Source organism: Leopardus geoffroyi, chromosome C1, assembly GCF_018350155.1.
Source record: "Leopardus geoffroyi isolate Oge1 chromosome C1, O.geoffroyi_Oge1_pat1.0, whole genome shotgun sequence".
Taxonomy (NCBI): Eukaryota; Metazoa; Chordata; class Mammalia; order Carnivora; family Felidae; genus Leopardus; species Leopardus geoffroyi.
In genome coordinates, this window is record NC_059328.1 from 215,068,159 (window position 1) to 215,086,899 (window position 18,741).

Sequence of the window (18,741 nt, forward strand, 5' to 3'; positions counted from 1 at the left end):
ATGGAAACATGTACAGTTTCCGATATGGAAACTGCTCCTTGCCCTGTGTCAGCATTCAAAGACTCACAGTGCCATGCATGAATCTTCGGTGACAATGAAGGATTTGGTGGCAATGACCATTTGGGAAATGGACCCAGGAATAATGGTCACAGTACTTAATAGTCAGGAGGGTCTGGCTGAACCAGCTGCAGCAGAGTTGTTAGCGCTTAGTGAGGCTGCCCCTATCTTCCCCCTGAGTGTCAGCCCTAGGGTGATTCTAGTGTTTAATGCAGACTGACCATCCGTGGAATAATGAACTCCTGCAGTTCCCTCAGAGCACTGCCAAGAAAAGACAAGGGTATTTTTGGTTGGAAGATCAGTGGACAAATATTTTAAGCATCAGCCTGCTCAGTTCATGCAGAAAAAGTGTTCACATGAAATTGTATAATGTAGCTTCATTTGATGTAGAAATGTCAATTTATAAAAGTTCATGTTTGAGTTCTGTTCTATCTATCTATCTGTCAGTTTGGTAGTTTATGATATGACGTGATTTCTGGGACTAGAACCCTGACTTGTGACATTGCAGCTATAGTAAAGACCCAATGTGCAATGCTTTGACTTGAGAGAACCCCTAGGGGACCAATCTGGCAGTGGACTAGACAGACGAGGCTCCCTGTGCCTCCTGACTCTGCCCCTGTGAGGTTAATAGGAACACCCTCCTTCTTACAGCCAAGTTTATCCTGGCAGGACTTTCATCTGGGACAGCCTGGGAAGTGAGAGATCATGGCGTGTGGGGCCCGGGGTTCATGGTCTAATTGCCTCACCAGCTGTGCACAGGTGACCTAGTTACCAACTTTTGTTGAGTCTTAGCTTTCTTGTCTGTGAAATGGGGATAACAATAAGGATTTATTTGTTAAAATTGTTTTAGTATTTATTTATTTTTGACCGAAAGAGAGACAGAGAGAGACAGACAGACAGACAGACACAGCACGAGCTGGGGAGGGTCAGAGAGAGGGAGACACAGAATCTGAAACAGGCTCCAGGCTCTGAGCTGTCAGCACAGAGCCCAATACGGGGCTCCAACTCATGGACCCATGAGATCATGACCCGAGCCGGAGTCGGATGCTTATCTGGTTGAACCACCCAGGCACCCCGTGATAAGAGAATTTAAAGAGATGATGCACGTAAAGGCACTCAACAAATGTTAGTTCCCTTCCTGCACCCCTCTTTATAGCACATTTGTCTACAGTAATTGTGCTTCCCTCTTGCTCAGCAGCCCTGTGACACTGCTGTCATTGGCCTATAAAGAAGACTTGCAGGACACCCTTGGGTGTGTTGTGGACAATTCTAGAACCTCTGGGGGCAGGCACTGACTAAGAAGGTCACACACTCCAGAGCAGCACCGTCCAAGCTTCTTGCAAACTGGAGGACTGGTTCCTGGGCCACTCTGAGTTTCAGAGGACCTCAGTCTTCTAATCCGCCTCCAGTCCCTACTGTTCCTACCTGCATTCTGCGGCTCCTTACCTTACTCGTGTCCCCTTTGGCAGCCTCGTGTGCAGGAGACCCAGACTACTACACTGGGTATGTTTTGGGTGCCTGGCTATCCTTCGCAGACATCTCCAAGATACTCCCAAACATGGTTCCCTGTGATACCTGGGAATGGCCCCATTGATCCTACCTCCTATTCTTTTAAGCGATTGGCCCAGCGATAAACATTTGGCCAACCAGATTCTTTTCTTTCGAAAGTCTTTTCTCTCTGAGAGACACAAAAGGAGGTATCCACTCGCTGTGGAGAACCAAACTGAAAGGTCATACTGTCCATAGCTGCCATTTTGGGTCATGCACCAGCTGATAAGCAGTGAGAAGAAGCTGGTCTGGGGGAGAGCAGGAGAACAGAGCAGTCCATAGAGAGAAGTAGAGAGGAATGGAGGCCGTGGCCTTCCGTGGCCTTCTACCCAGAAAGTGGCTCTGGTTCCTGATAGCTTTTCCATCTCTGTAAAGCTGGGTTTTATCTTTTATACTTGGATTCTTCAGGATTCCAGCATCCTTTTTTTACTTGAACAAATTTAAGTTGTTCAATATCCCTCTTCTACTTGAACACGTTTAAGTAGGTTTCTGGTCTTTGCAATCAAAGCATTCTTGACCAGGACCTAAAACAGGCATATCTACTCACAGCACGTCTATCCAGCCTTGTAATGGAGACTTTGCCACTGCAATAAAGCAAGAAAAAACAAGGAGAAGGCATGAAACTTGGGGGAAAAGAAGAGCTAAAGCCATCTTTATTCACAGATGGCAGTGTTGTGTGCATAGAAAAATCAAAGAAATATACAAATAATTAGAGCTAATAAGTGATGTATCAAGGTCACAGGATGCTAGGTAGCCATGCAAAAATCAATTGTATTTGAACATACTACCAGCGAACAATTGAAAAATGAAATTACAAAACACTGGCATTTAAAATAGGATCAAAAGCGTTAAAATCCTCAGAACAATGCAATTAAAATATGTGTAAATCCTCAATGCTAAAAACTGCAAATGGTTGCTGGGTTAATTTTAAAAAAATCTAAATAAACAGAAGGTTAGGACATGTTCATAGATTGAACAATTTAAGGTGCTAATATTAAGGTGTCAGTGATATCCAAATTTATATAGAGAGACGATGCAATCTTAACCAAAATCCTGGCAGACATTTTTTTTTTTTTTTTTAGAAATTGACAAACTGATTCTAAAATTTATATGGAAATGCAAAGGACTGAAAATATCCAAGACAATCTTTAAAAAGAACAAAGTAGGAGAGCTTTCACTACCAGATTTTAAGACTTAGTATAAAGCTACAGTATTTAAGTCAGTGTGATATTGGCATAAGGAAAGGCACTTAGATCAATAAAACAGAATAAAAGTCCAGAAAAGATCCACATGTCTGCAGTCAGCGGATTTTTTTTTTGGGGGGGGGCGGTGGTGGGCGCCTGAGTGGCTCAGTCAGTTAAGCATCTGATTTCGGCTCAGGTCATTATCTCACAGTTCGTGGGTTTGAGCCCCTCATCCGGCTCTGTGCTGACAGCTCAGAGCCTGGAGCCTGCTTCGGATTCTGTGTCTCCCTCTTGCTCTCTGCTCCTCCCCTGCTCGCACTCTGTCTTTCTCTCTCTCTCAAAAATAAATAAAAATTTAAAAAAATCTACTAAATAAATAAATAAATGACTCTAGAGCAACTTGTATGCATATGGAGCACAGACCTAAATGGGAAAGCTAAAAGTATAAAGCTCTTTTTTTTTTTTAGGTTTGTTTATTTATTTTGAGAGAGAGAGGGAGTGGAGGAGGGACAGAGAGAGAGAGACAGAGAGAGAGGGAGAATCCCAAGCAGTGGCAGAGCCGGACGTGGGGCTCAAACCCACTAACTACGAGATCATGACTTGAGCCAAAATCAAGAGTCAGACCCCCAGCTGACTGAGCCACCCAGGCACCCCAAAGTATAACGTTCTTATAAGAAAAACATAGAATATTTTTATGACTTCCAAGTAGTCAAATATCTCTTAGGATGGAAAAGGAAAAGCAAGGGAAAAAATTGATAAATTAGTCTTCATCAAGATGAAAATTTCTGATCATTAAAGGACAAGAATATTAAAAGAGAAGCCCCAGACTGGTAGAATATCTATACCTATATCTATATCTATATCTATATCTATATCTATATCTATATCTATATCTATATATCTATATCTGTATCTATATCTATCTATATTTGACCAAGGACTTGTCTTCAAGATATATAAAGAATTACTAAAAATTAAAAACATAAAATTTAAAAAAATGCACAAAAGACTTGAAGAGGAACTTCACAAAAGAAGATATGTGAATGGCCAATGAGTATTCGAAAAGGGATTCAACATCATTTGTCATCAGCAACATACAAATTAAAACCACATTGAGGAACTTCAATATATTAGAACAGGTGCAGAGTTGGCCAGCACCTGGTGTGACCAGTATTTTGATACCTTGCTGGTAGGAGTGTGGAATAGTACAACTGTTTTGAAAAATTATTTGGCTCTTCTAATACTGTTAAGCACGTACCTATCCTAAAACTCAGCACTTCGACTCCTGGGCACACACCAAGAGAAACAACTACATGCATTCACAAAAAGACGTGCCTGAGAACGTTCACAGCAACTTTATGCGTAATAGTCGAAAACTGGAAACAATCCAAATATCCAACATAAAGACGGGTAAACAAATGGTGGTGATACTTCTCAGCAATAAAAGAGCAATCTGATGTAGATACACTGATGAATCTGGAAAAAATATGTTCAGAAAGTCAGACAGCATTGCGTGCACACCGTGCGATCGATCGCATTCCCATGAGGGTCAAGAACCAGCAAAACTAAGCAAATGGTCATGGAGGTCAGAAAATGGTGATGTGTGAGAGGGCTAGGTATTGACCAGAAAAAAAAAGAGTCTTAGGGAGACTCATGGGCCAATGGAAATGTTGTTTCTTGGTCTGGTTGATGGTGTTAAAAAGAAAATCACAGGCCCAAGATGGTGCCACTGAGGTTAAGACCCTAAGTCATTAAACCAAGATTCAACATTTAACCTAATGGGAGTTTCAAGACCCCAGGACTATAGCCTGTACCTGGTCAGCCAGGAAGTTTTTGATCAGCATGGATAAGATAATCTGTCACCTGGGCCCTCTTCACCCCCTAAAGGAAGATGAGGTAATCCACCAACTGAAACCCTTTTGTCCCCAAATGAAGGTGACCTCTCCTGAAATAATCCTTTCTTCCTGGTTATGATATTCTTGTCTTGCCTTGAAAAACCCTTCCCATTGTAGCGCCCTTCAGAGCTGCCCTCTACTTGCTGGATGGGGTGCTGCCTGATTCAGGAACGGATTAGTAAAGCCAATTAGACCTTTACAATCATTCAGTTGAATTTTTTTATGTAACAATGGTCAAGTGGGTGTATATGTATGTAAAAATGTATTGCTGTCGACTGAATCGTGTCCCCCACCCCTCTCAAATTCACACGTTGGAGCCCTAACCCCCACGTGATGGTATTTGGAGGTAGCACCTTTGGAATTAGGTTTAGATGAGGGCATGAGGGTGGAGCCCCCATGAAGAGGAAGAGGCGAGACCTTGCTTTCCCTCTCTGTCCACGACACGAGGACCTATGAGAAAGTAGCTGTTTGCAAGCCAGGCAGAGAGCCCTCCCACAGTCTGACCACAGTGGCACCCTGATCTTGGACTTCAAATTTCCAGAATGAGGAGAAAATCGACGTCTGCTGTTTAAGCACCCAATCTGTGCTATTTTGTTACAGCAACTGAGCTGACTAATACATTCATCACACCGTGTGCCCAAGATTTGCACGTTTTGTTGTAATGTAAAATTTCCTTCAATGAGTCCCTTTAAAATTACCTTTACGAAGACACTAACTATAGTAGCAATTACAGAAAAGAGGGAGAAACCATTTGGGGCCCTGCATGAGGTCGACGCTCTAGTCCCTCCTCAGTTGTTTCCAGCCTTTGTGCCATGGAAGGTTCTTTCCTTTCCTTTTCTGTTTTCTTCTGTCCTCTGTTAAATTTGGATCACAAAACCTGCATTTACATGCATGAATCTAGGTGACAGAGTTATTTTCCCAACTTAGAATAAAAGGGCGTCCGGCAGGAACGGGTAGCTACAGGCCCTGGGAATGTGTCTGTGGAAACATAGCAAGAGACAACTGGACGTATGGAACCAGGGCACTCTGAATGAGGGACACGGCGTGCGAAGGTGGGGACACAGGATGTGGGCCAGAGCAGGGATCACGTTACTTTACATAAAGGTCCGAGCCTCCAAATGCTGGGGTGCCTAGTGAAATGAGGCGTGAGCAGAGGAATAGAAGAGAATGGATGGTCCTCGTGCACGGCACCCACAAATGTTATCTCAGACGTGTCACATCTAACGCATCCTGATGTGGTAGCTTCTTGACCGTCAAAGGGTAACATTTCCCAGGAGAAACTTACATTTTGGTTTTTACCTTTAAAAGCAATAGCTTGGGGCCCTGGGTGGCTCAGTCGGTTAAGCGTCCGACTTCGGCTCAGGTCATGATCTCACGGTTCGTGGGTTCAAGCCCCAGGTCAGGCTCTGTGCAGACAGCTGGGAGCCTGGAGCCTGTTTTGGATTCTGTGTCTCCCTCTCTCTCAGCCCCTCCCGCACTCGCACTCTGTCTCTCTCAGAAATCAATAATAAAAACTTAAAAAAAAAAAAAAAAAAAGCAATAGCTTAAGCCCTGGGAGCCCGATGGCCCATCAGGAGGTTTTCCTCTAGAAAACTTTTCCATAGCGGATACATTGTGACTTACCCTGCCGCAGATATCTAGTTCAGAGAACATAATAGAAACAAATCTCACAGTGGGGATCCTGAGATTCACCTACATAAGCTCTCCAGAACCTCCGTCCTCACTAGGTCACAAGACAGAGGTATGCGCAGGGACCCCCTGGACTGGGGAGGGTGCAAACGAGAAGGGTCCCCAGGCTTCCTCTCCATCCCCAATTCCATCTGCTCAGGCAGACCACGTGCAAAGCTCTTCTGGTCACTCTTGGGTTACCAACAAATGCTCTCTTTCCCTAGGTGTTCAAAAGTGCACCCCAACGTTATTTCTGGACGCCTCTCTTCTCCCAGTGCCGGCCACAGCTGGGAAGCTTCTGCTTCCTGCCCTGTCATCTCCTGCCCACCCCCCCCCCCCAGCTGCTGTTTGGGCCCTCAAAGTGGGGCACTTGTGGGGAGCTCCTTGGAGATAGCTCACTGGGGGTCTCTGGCCATGGTTCTTTGGCGGGTGCAAAGCTCTCGAGCCGGCCACTTTCGGCTGCTTTCTGCCAAGATCCACCTGGCCCCTAGCAGGAAGCCGTGTTGGGTGGAGTCCTTTTCAAAGTGATTCATGGCTGGTCCCCTCCCTTGAGATCTATACTTGGCTCCAAGAAAACATGTGCCCCTGCCTTGCCTTTGGGGTAGATGCCCCTCACTCCCTGCTCTGCCCTCTCCCCACCCCTCCCATGAGGCCGTCAGCCAGCTCATCTCTAGATGTTTCCAGGAGCAAACCAGGTTCTGGTCCTTGTGTTCCACACCGCCCCCCCCCACCCCCCGTTTACAGAGATCTCTTGAAACCCCCCTCACTAGGGTGAAAATGGGGGATATGATGGTTGATTTCAGGTGTCAACTTGGCTGGGCCATGGTGCCGAGATATTTGGTCAAATATCATTCTGGGTGTTTCTGTGAAGATGTTTTTTGAGATTAACACTTAAGTCAGTGGACTTTGAGCAAAGCAGTTTATCCTCCATAATGTGGGTGGGCCTCATCTAAACAGTTGAAGGTCTTAACAGAACAAGGACTAAGTAACCTCACAGGGCAAAAAGGAATTGTGCGGCGGGCTTCCTCTGGACTCCGACTGTGGCTCTTCCCTGAGTCTCCGGCCCCAGACTCACCGAGCGGATTCTGCACTCATCAAGCCTCCACAACTGTGAACCAGTTCCTTACATGGAACGTTCCCCCACCCTCTCTCTCCACATCCTGCTGGCTCTGTCTCTCCAGGGAGCCCCAGCAACTATAAGGGGGAACCCCCGTGGGAAGGTGTGGGCAGCCCCCAGAACTCTGACAATTATCCCCCAGCAAAAACAAAGCCTGGTAACCAGTCTCCTTAGCCTCACCCTCTTTTTTATTGATTGTGAAAATATGGAAACGTTTGTGTGCTGCTTGGGAAATAGCCATGTCCTGAGTCCTTTCCCTTTTCCCTACTCCCAGGGTCTTTCCGCTGCCCCCCTGGGACAGCAGTTGGGCCCTGCTTGTGAAATATTTGTACTGTCACTCCTGCTGACCCCTGGACAAGAGGGATGAGCTAAGAGTGACTTCCCCCACCATCTCTTGAGCGTCCTGTGTGGGTGGGAAGATATTTACGGTGTCGTTCTTTGGCTCTCAAGCCAGAACAGAGGCAACAGGAGTCAGCTGCCTTTATTATATAATTACATGTAAGTGAAATAGGTCCGTATGTATATTTTTTATTAAGTTATGTATTTAAATGATTAAATTATACGTATAATCAGGGGCCTGTGGTCAAAGCCGTGTCAGGGAGCAAAAGAATGCCTGCCACCTGTTTCTGCGACAGGATGTCTATCCCGTACTTCCCCAGTACAAATATGGGAACACGCCTTCCCTGTAACCAGGGATTTGTGGTGCGAAGTTTCTAAGAACTTAAGGAAATAAGGAGGAATGGGTGTCAGGATTTTGCCACAACGATATTTCTCATAGTGTGGCTTATAGACCAGCAAAAAATTGGAACTCCCTTGGGTCAGAGATTGCCGTTGCCTCCCCCGTATCCATTCTCTTTTATTCCTTGGTATGGAGCCAATTTCTGGAGGTGGAAACAGACCTGGTTTGAAAGAGATACATTTCCCGGCTTTCCTGGCACACAAATGGAGGTGGCCGTGTGACCCAGTCAGTTTGGGCCAATGAGATGTAAGCACCAGTAGTTGAGTGGGCTTCAGGGAAGCTCCATAAGAGGAGAACAGAGTAGGCCACCACGAGTCCCCAGCACCCTCTGCTTTTCTTCTTTCTGCCATCTGAACTATGGCTGTGATGGCCGGAGCTCTGGCAGCCACCTTGATAGCTGAAGGCATGAAGTAGTTGCTGTCACAACCCCCCAGGCTTCTTTCACTCAAGAGTCAAATAGATCTCGGTCATTCTAAGCTGTGTTTTTTGGTTACAAGCAGCTAAATTTAGTCCTAGCTGCTACAATACCCAAACATCCAACAACCATGACATGATTAATGAATTATAATCCTATCATACTGTAGATTACTTTATAGCCATTGAATAATTGTGTAGAAAAATATTTAGTAACATGCAGAAGGGTTTGTGATACACTATTAAGTAGGTTTGAAGACAGGATATATAGTAAGATCCTACTTTATGAAGAGAAAATAGGCATAAAACATACAGGAAAAAGCACCTCGCAACAGATACAACATATTAAAGCGTCTCTGGGTGGTGGCACCACACAGGGATTTTCCTTTTCTCGAAAAATCAGTAATGTCTACAATATCCCAGTTTTATGATGGAAGAGTAACAATGGGTTATTTTTTTTTTTAACACAGGCAAATAAAAATTACTTAAAAAAAAAAAAAAACATAAGATATCCTTGCAGCTGTCCATACTTTGCACCAACCGGTCCTGATACATCTTGTCATGAACTGGCCCCTCCTCTGATTTCCCCTCTCTTACCTTGTTCTCTTGGCTCCTGGGTCTGGCTGTACTGGGGTTCTCCACCAAGGCATTCTGCCCTGGGGGACATTCACGGTCAGGGGCTTATCCACAGACTGTGCATTTTCCAGTGAACCTGTGACATTTAAGAAAGGCAGAGAGCTAGAAAATGTGCATCTTCCCCCTTTCAGGCAATTCTCTCTGCATAGTAGCAGCTTCACCCCAGGAGGGAAGAAGGAGGGAAGAGGGCTTTCTTCCGGTCACGCCCCTGGAGGGGAATTTGCCACGGCTTGCACGTATTTGGTGACCTGGCACGCCATCTCTACAAAAATTATAATTATGATGCAAGAAACTTCACATGCATGTACACACACACACACACACACACACACGTGCAGATGCACTCAGTGGAAAAAAGAATATTGGAAATGGGATTGCAAACTTAGATACAAACCTGGTTAATGTCTGAGAGGGCAGTAAAACCAGAACCATTGGTGTTACTGTCTCTACCGAACAAAAAGCATTTGCAACGTGTCAATCTTTTAACACGTGACTTCGCAAGTGCTAACCGATATTGTGCGCTCCCCCCAGCGAGAGCAGGGGGAGCATTTTCTCCTTGGACTCTGGGTCAGAAAGCTCTGGGCTGTCTGAGGAGTTAACTGCAGGGAGGGGAAACAGGGCGTCATTTTAAACATACAACTCTGAGTCTGATGAAAACCTTATGGTCTGGACACAAACGGCAGCTCTGAGGATGGCAAGAAGTGACGTGACCCTGTTCTAGTCTACATGGGCGTCAGGGTTCCCGACTGGGCTTGAGAAGCCACAAACTCTTTCCCCCCTGACCTGGGTCCCCTCTCCAGCCTCATCTCAGATACTCGCCTTTGCTTCTGCTCAGGAAGACCCCCGGCCCCTGGCCTTGGGCAGCTGTATCTGCTTTCCTGTCTGCTTGCCGTGCTCTAACCCTGTGCCATCCCTGGGCCACTGTCAGCCACGTGTGGCCGTTAAGCATTTGAAACGTGGCTGGTGTGACCCAGGAAGTAAATTCTTCATTTTTTTAAAACTTAAATTAGTTTAAATTGAGATGTAAAAACTGATACTCAGTTCAGTTATTGGAAAACTTTTAAGGATATTTGGAACAATCTGGATATGTAGATCTTTTTCTGACTGTACATTTTATGAAAGCTAAATCCAGATCAAATATTTCCAGTGAAAACTGAGCATGCAAATTGAGAGGGGCCGTAAGTATAAAATACTCAACAGATTTTAAAGACTGGGTGCAAAAAAAATGCAAAATGTCTTATTACAAATTTTTTATATTGATTATTGACTACATGATAGAACAATAATATTTTGGATGCATTGTGTTCACTAACATGTTAAAATGAATATTAGCCATTTCTTTTTCCTTTTTAAATGTGGCCCCTGGAAAATTTTAAATGATGTATGTGGCTTGCATTATATTTCTGTTAGAGAGAGCCACCCTAACCCCTTCTCTCCATGCACAGGCTTTGGGACTAGAAGGATCTAAACTCCAGTTCAAGCCCGGCCACTCACTAGCTGTGTGATTTAGGGTAAGTGACGCAATTTCTGTTTGCTTCAGGGTTTTGTTTTGTTTTTTTTTTTAATCTGTGAAATGGGTATAGTAAGGGCACCCTTAGCACTGAGTTCCTACAAGTGCTCAGCCAAGTTAGCTCCTGTTCTCTCTCTGGCCATGTCCTTATGCACCCTTCATGACTCGTCTAAAATATCATCTTCTTTGAGGAATCTTTCCTGACCCCACCAGAAGGGTCTCGTTTTTTGCCGTTACCTCTCTTGTAAACTTTGATGCGTCACTTGCAGTAGAATGACATCATCACAATATTGTGGGTCCCTCAAGGGCAGAGACTCTAATTTCCTTTGCATGTGGGTGTGTTTCTAACTTTTAATTTATTAAGATTTTCGAACACACACGAAAGTCAAGAGAGTAATGTAATGTACCATTCACCCAGCTTCCACGAATATAGTATTTCAGTCGTAGCTCTGACAACTCCCCCGTCTGTAAAAGTTTCTGAGCTTCATTCTGCTCAAGAAATACACTTCGGGCAGATAAAATATACTTCGGGCAGATATACTAGGAGCTGGGTTAAAAGATTAAGGGATCCAGCTGCAAAGCTATTCCCGAGGTATTCATCTCAGATATTCTCAGGACAGCAGGAGCTCTGGCCGTCGCAGCACCAGTGAGAGAACAAGGGGGAGATGTCACCACTCAGGAAACTCCTGTCCCCAGATGCACCCAAATGCGGACAGCTCCAAGCCTCCCTGCTGGGATGCATGCACATCTGGGTGTTCTGTTGAGTCCTAGAGCAAGCTGTCTCTTTTCGATAGAAACCAGTCTTATCTTACAGTTTGGGTCAACACTTTCTCCTGAAGGACCCTCATCATCATCTTGGGGGAATTTGAATTCTTTAGGTAACAACTTCAAAATGTTTCTTTTAATGGACCTGTCCTTGCTAGGTTGCAAGGCCTCTTATTCTTCTTTATTTTCATCAGGGCCTTTCAGCCCTGATGGCTTCACCTGCGTGTCAAGGGACAGCTGCGCCAGCGGCCCATGGTACTCACCTGCCAGGTGGCGGGTGTTCTGTTCAGGAGCGTCTCTGGCTTTGCCTTTGCTTCTGCGTCTCATGGAGCGATTGAAGATGGAGTTTCTCTGAATTCGGATGAAGCCGTGGGCTTCTGTGTCTTGTGTCTCTCGGTCCAGGGCGTGGGGCATTGCCTCTTCTGAGGCCACGTCGGGTCTCACCTTGGCCCGTTCATCATCAGTCTCCCGAGGACCACTCATCAGTTTCTTCCAGGGCTTTTTCAAACCTTCAGATATCTTCTCCACCTCCATCGGTTTGAGCACTTTGGAATAGAAAGGGAACACTTTGCAGTTAGGGTCATCGGGGCTAAATATTCCATTCAGAGTCTGGCCTTCCACTCCCATTCAGATTTGATGAAATTTGGAATAATCTGCATATCTGGGTGGCTGTGTCTTTGTCAATGAAAATTACAGTTTAACCACTGCAATTTTGGATGCACTCAAGTATCATTTTAGAATTGAAGTTTGTTTATTCTATTCATAGGATGTGCTTTGGGGAAAATGCTTCAAGTGGCTTGTATAACTAGCTTTCAAGTAAACATCTTCTGAGTCATTCAAGAGAGAGAGTGCAAAAACAGGAGAACTCCAGGAAACCAAAGCAAAGAAAGGGAAGACGTATGAACAGACTCAAAACTAAAGTCTTGGGGAAACTCAAAAGGGCCATCAGCGAGTAGTGGTCACACAACAGTGAATTCGGGGATGCGAAACTTGAATCCTGCGAGGACAAACCTCTTGCCATCCTCTGGCGGCTAGGTCTAGTTGTGGATTAGTGGCCTCTCTGATGGGATGATGTATGGCTGCTGTGGGGACAAGCCCTCCCCCACCCCACCGACTTGGGTAACAGAACGGTTCCCTCCCTCTGGGGTGACCATAGTGGATATCATCTGAACCAGGGCCCTCTTCATGGGAAAAGGGGTGTAATAGGATTACACCAGGACTGTCCAGGCAAACCCCAGTTTCTTCCCAACATGGGCCTTCTAGGGTACGGGCTCTCAGAGTGGTGGGGGACCAGGTGGATCCTTGAGCGGAGCATGTGCCGGTTAGGACGGTGTGCAGACAGGAGAGCACGCTAGCAATCTCTGTGGCTTGCCATCCCTCCGAGGGCTCAGAACCTGGGGTCCCATGCACTCTGTGGAGGTTTAAGTGGTCCTTAAATTGTATGCAGAGGCAGTATATGTGCAGGTACATCTTTCTTGATTACAGGTGCAGAACTTCTATTACGTTGTCAACGACTTTAGAGACTCAGGAAAGCTTAAGAGCCGCCTTTTCTGCCTCTGTTTTCCTCTGTAAAATGTAAAGAACGGGGACCTGGACTTGAGGCACCCCACTTCCCACCGCCCCCCCCCTTACGCTAGTGCTCGGCTTCCCCGAGCCCCGCCCTCCAAGTTCCTCATGGGTTAGTTCCCAACCCCCTTCTCCTCCCCTCACCTCAGTCCAAGTCCCTTTCAGGGCAGGTGGTCAGGTGATCTTAGAATATTCAGGAGGGTGGCTTCCCTTGCTCCAGGCAGAGCATATCTTTTTAAATCTTTTTTTTTTTTTTTTTTTTTTTTTTTTTTTGCCTAATGACACAGATACAGGAGGTTTGTCCTGGGATGTTGCCTCCTTTCCTACCTGCCTGCAAGTCTGAGGATGTTTGATTAATGACCCTGCCCATAAATAATCAGCCAAGCGAAACGCGTGTTAAGGGGTTAGAGGTCAGAGAGCACTAAGACAAGGGCCAGCCTTGGGGCAGCTTGACCCGGCTTGTGGGGGCCTAGGGAGCCCCTTCGGCACCAGGGCCAGCTGCGTGACCCCAGCAAGCCCCCGGTAGTCCCAGCATTCATGTCCCGATCCCTAAATGCCAGGTATGCCCTGCGGGATCTATTGGAGACGTCCCATCCTGCTGGCTAATCCTTTGCCTCAGACAGTAGAGCTGTGATTTCAGGTGGCCAGAGACAAGTGGCCAAGAGGTCACGTCTGGAGGGACATCCCTCTCAGGAGTACCTGGGAGGGCAGAGTTTTATTACAAACGTGGCGAGGAACCCACAGCCCGCAGGCAGGAGGGGCGGTTTCCATTCCCAGCAAGGGGATGAGAGAGAGAGAGAAGGAGAGGCTTCTGTTCTGGCCAAATGGACGGGGAGGCTGTCTGCCCTGAGCTCGGGTTGGGAGAGAAGACCCAGGAGGGCTGAGGTCAAGGTCGTCACACAACTGCTCTCTGGGGTCTGGGGCAGGGAGCGGGGCGAATTCAGACCACAGGCAAAGATAGACTTCAGCTCTGGATTTCAGAGCTGGCGGAAGGCGAGCAGCTGCTCTGGGGGGTGGCGAGGGGCAGTGAATTGCCCATTGCTGGCCGCGTCCAGATGGAAGCCGTTGAGGTTTTTAGGATGTTAGGACGCCTGACTCGCTGACATCTCCTTCTCCCCCCTTTCCCTTGCCTTTATGCCTCCTAAGGGTCGAGACTCTGGTGCTAAGGCTGTTCTCAGCTTGATCTGGGGGCAGCAAGTGGGCAGAGGTCCTGTGGCTGCAGTTGGCAGGGGAGCAGGCAGTGCAGGAGTTAACTGTGTGCTGGGGCCAGTCCGTGGAGGTCCCTGAACCAGGTCAGGGAGCTCTGAGCGCGTCCTTGCTGACCGTGGGTGAGGAGGTGGCAGGGCCCCAGGAGCTGTGGGCAGGCTGGGCTGGGGGCCCAAGGCCAGAGGGCAGGTATCACACAGGTATCACCAGGCGTGGCGGGTCAATGCTGGGGCAGGGACGGTGTGCAAGAGGAATGACGGGATCGGTGACACACGGAGGTTTGGGGAGCAGCAGGGAGGGGCCGTCCCAATGGCAGGCGGTGGGCCAGGGCGACGGGGCAGGTCAATGCCGCTCACTGCCTGTGAGGTCAGAGGAAGCAAAGCCCGCTTGGGGTTGGGGCATGCTGATTTCGGGGTGTGCGGTTGAAAAACCTCCCGGGAAGAGTGTCTGAAGCTGACTGTTAGGAGCAGGGCATCTCCCTGCTCTGACCGAGAGCATCTCCAAGGCCTCCACGTCGTGGCCCTGAACACAGACCGGGTTTTGTCATTGAAGATGATGATTCTTATCATCACCACGTATTATTTTAGGTTGCTTTAAAAAAATTTTTTTTTGGTAGCATTTATTTATTTTTGAGACAGAGAGAGACAGAGCATGAACGGGGGAGGGGCAGAGAGAGAGGGAGACACAGAATCGGAAGCAGGCTCCAGGCTCCGAGCCATCAGCCCAGAGCCTGACGCGGGGCTTGAACTCATGGACTGCGAGATCGTGACCTGAGCTGAAGTCGGATGCTCAACTGACTAAGCCACCCAGGCGCCCCTAGGTTGCTTTTTTAAAAATGATGGTATAATTTACACACAGTAGATTTGGCCCTCGTTAATGTGTGGTTCTAGGAGTTTTGGCGAATGTGTGCATTTAGTGTAACCACCACCCTGATCAAGATACAGGACACATTCTCACACTAAAAGTTCCCTGTGTCCCACTACAGTCGGCACCCCCCCCCCCCACCGCACCCACTGGTGACCACCCATCTGTGTACATTTCCCATTTGCCTTTGCCTGGCTGTCCTGGAGATAGAACTACGCGGCAGGGAGCCTCGGGCATCTGGCTCCCTTTGGTTGGCACGATCCACTGGAGATTCAGCCTGGTTGTATCAGTGCTGACTGCCAGTGTTGGCCGGGCGTTGTTGTGAGCTCACGGAAGCCTGCACGATGTCCAGTGAAGGGCGTTTGGCTGGGAAGCAGGGGACTTGGGTTTGAATATCCATTTTCTGCTGCCTGTAATCACCTGCTTACACTGGGCAAGTATGGGCCTCAATGTCTCATCCAGAAAACGTGTGTGCAGGTGCGTGTTGTTGTGGCTCCTAGCTGGCTCTCCAAATCTGAGATCCAGGGCGGCTCAGAGAGCCCCGAGAGGGAAGCTCACGGCATGGTAAGAGCCCTGGGGTTGTTCTCAAACCATCCGTATCATTGTCTGTAAGTGGCAGGTCTCTGAAACCCTGAGAAAATGTATTCCATCTTTAAGACACACACACACACACTGAAAAATTGTGGAACTCTGAAAAACAACTCTGATTCCACCTCAATTATCGCCTATTTCAGGCAATGTGTTCTACATCTGAAATATTTTTATAATGACTCCAATTCTTCCATATCCATTAACTGCTGGAGAGCCCGGCAGCCCTCCTCCCATCTCCTCATGATTTGCTTAAACTCCTCAGTGGCCTTAAGCCCACATCTCTCTGTTCCAGGTGGCTTCAGGGTGGACGAGCATGGGGTACGTTTGTGATTGGAACAGGGAGGGCTCGTGGAGAAGCTGTATTTGTGTCATTCATTCATCCATCCACTCACTCACTCAACTGAGCCCTGCTGATGTGTTGTCCATGCCTGGCACCTGCTGGCAGTGTTTACACGTCTTTGCTCCGCGTCTGCCCACATTTCCTTCGTAGGAAGCTCCTGAAGGACAGGATATGGTCTCTTCTGCTCAGTGCTGTCTCTGGTGCTGGGCACACAACAGCACTCTGTAAACCGTGGTCATTCACAGCAATGAACAAATGGATGAATTACATCCCTGAGGTCCACGTGCTAATTACCACTGCTTTACAGATAAGGAAGCCGCCAGTCGGAGAGCTCTGGCACCTTGCCTGGGATCACACAGCCAGTAAATGGCATGGCGAGGACCACACCCCCATCTGTCTGACTTGTTTGCTGGGGGAACCTGGACTCCATGTGATGTGGTTAAAAGATGCTGTTGTAAAGATTGGTTGAAGGCTGGCAGGGATGAATCAGAGGCAGGAGTGGGGGTTCTAGTCTGTTCTCTGTGCTAGCTGTGTGGCTTCGGGCACATGAGCCAAGGGTGACTGTTAAACCTCCCAGCGTTAGGCCGAGGGCCAGGGGGCCTCCCCACATGAGTCAGTAGCCTGGGAGGTCAGGGCACATGGGAGACGGAGGTGGGGAGGGGAGGAGAAAGCTGGCTGCAAGCCCAGCTGTGGCAACCCAAACCAGCTGCTGGGGGCGGGGGCGATGGCACGGTAGGCAGGGGCAGGTACGTCCCCTAGACCAGGGCTTTTCAGATGCTCATGCAAGGAGTCACCTCGGGCTCTTGTTAAGACACAGAGTCTGACTCAAGACATCCAGGGTGAGGCCTGGGATGCCAACGCAGTGAGTCCGCAGACCAGCCTCGAGCAAGATCCTTATGGAGCAGAACTGCAGCATCTTCAGCAGGTGTGGGGGCAGGGGCCACCCAGGAGCTCAGCCCCATGCTGCCCCTCGCTTTGGCCAGGTTGGGTCATGTCAGCTGCCTGTCGGAGACAGAAGTCTCGATGGAGAGCAGAGCTGGGTGGGAGAGAGGAGGGGGTGTCAGGAGACAGTCGAGGGGGGAGGAAGCAAGTGCTGTAGGGAAGAATCTTCTACAGGGGTTGAGGGCATGCAGTCCATCCAGATGAGTCATCTGGGCACTTGCTCTGAAGCAGACCCATGGGAGCACCAGGGACAGCCTGGAAGACCAGGCCTGGCCTTCGCATGGCTAGTAGGGGCCACAGGGGAGACCAAGTACCACAAAGAAGAGGAGGCCAACTATGCACAGGGACGGCGGGGGAGGGTATTTGCAGGGAAGGGTTGGGGTGAGCAGCAGATCATGGGGAGCCCTGAGTGGGGGAGCTGTGCTCCCTGGTCAATCAGAACATCACAGAAGGCAGTTCAAGGTCACTGCCTGGAGCTGGGGGCAGAGCATGGGTTATCCAGCAGAAGGCCCCGGCAACTCCAGGAAGAAACACTTGGGGAGGATTTTTAGTAGGACCCCACTGAAGACCCCGCCTTGTCTTCAGGGAGGAACCCAGGGTGCTGGTGACTGTGGGGTGTGTCAGCCATCCAGGCAGAGGGTGGGAGGAGGTGGCCTAGAGGGAACAGGGCTTGAATGCCATCACAAGGGACAGGTGGGCCTCCACAAGAACATGGGTTCCTTAGGAGGGAGGCAGGCCCGGCCTCTCCCAGGTCAGCTGCGCCATTTCAGCTGTTATTCCTGGTCCTAGAATCTGTATCTTAGAATCCCGAGTACATGCAGTGCTTGCCTTGTTCTGTGAGCACTCCCACAACCCCACCCCCACCAGCAAAGTAGGAAAGCCGGAGAGGAGGGGTTTAGGTAGTAGAGGGAAAACGATGAAGTTTCTGGTTTGGTAGAAAAGCCCCAGCAAGAGAAGGAGCTCGTAAAGCTGCCTTAGAAGACGCTCTGCGGTCAGGGTGACCTGCCACCACGCGTGCACGCGTTGTAGGAAACGTAGAAAAGCAGAGACCAGGGGCGCCTGGGTGGCGCAGTTGGTTAAGCGTCCGACTTCAGCCAGGTCACGATCTCGCGGTCCGTAAGTTCGAGCCCCGCGTCGGGCTCTGGGCTGATGGCTCAGAGCCTGGAGCCTGTTTCCGATTCTGTGTCTCCCTCTCTCTCTGCCCCTCCCCCGTTCATGCTCTGTCTCTCTCTGTCCCAAAAATGAATAAACGTTGAAAAAAAAAAAAAAAAAATTAAAAAAAAAAAAAAAAAAAAAAAAAAAAGAAAAGCAGAGACCAGGAGGAAGACACAGGTTGCCTTGCTGTGGACGTGCCGCTGGGAACATTTAGGTGTTTTCAGCAGGAACAAAGGAGAAGAAGGGAATGGAATACCCAAACAGAGGAGAGACGGACCCTAGGAAATTTTGAAGTGGAAATTCAGAAACTGGGGAGTCAGTGGTGGGAAGGGCAGGATCAGAAAAGTGGCAGGAGAAGGGCGATGGGGGGGGGGGGGCAAGGCACAGGCACCAGCAGGCTCTGCACATGGGGCAAAGCCCCAGTGCATCATGGCCGCATGGGGGCAGCACTAGCTTCAGAGGTGGTGAGGGGAGGGGTTCTCTGAGGCCCTGGTTCTTGTGGAACCCAGACAGTGGCTGAATAGGAAATATAACTGTATAGAAA

General features: G+C 48.4%; 2 protein-coding genes across 8 annotated transcripts in view; one reads left to right on the forward strand and one right to left on the reverse strand.

Annotated features, from left to right (window-relative positions):
* Positions 1-12,078, reverse strand: part of NGEF (neuronal guanine nucleotide exchange factor) — a 69,200-nt gene extending 57,122 nt beyond the window's left edge. The window contains exons 1-2 of the mRNA XM_045481748.1: positions 11,797-12,078; positions 9,220-9,334 (exon numbers count right to left, since the gene is read on the reverse strand). Coding sequence (XP_045337704.1) covers positions 9,220-9,334; positions 11,797-12,067 — 386 coding nt within the window. The 5' untranslated portion in view covers positions 12,068-12,078. The remainder of the gene's footprint in view (positions 1-9,219; positions 9,335-11,796) is intronic.
* NEU2 (neuraminidase 2) overlaps positions 1-18,741 on the forward strand; it is a 94,012-nt gene that overhangs the window by 23,381 nt on the left and 51,890 nt on the right. For 4 of the 7 annotated variants that reach the window (XM_045481752.1, XM_045481755.1, XM_045481756.1 and 1 more), the window contains one exon: positions 10,704-10,769. The exons of the other annotated variants lie outside the window; for them this stretch is intronic. The gene's annotated coding sequence lies outside the window, so the exon portion shown is untranslated. The remainder of the gene's footprint in view (positions 1-10,703; positions 10,770-18,741) is intronic. 7 annotated transcript variants of the gene reach the window in all.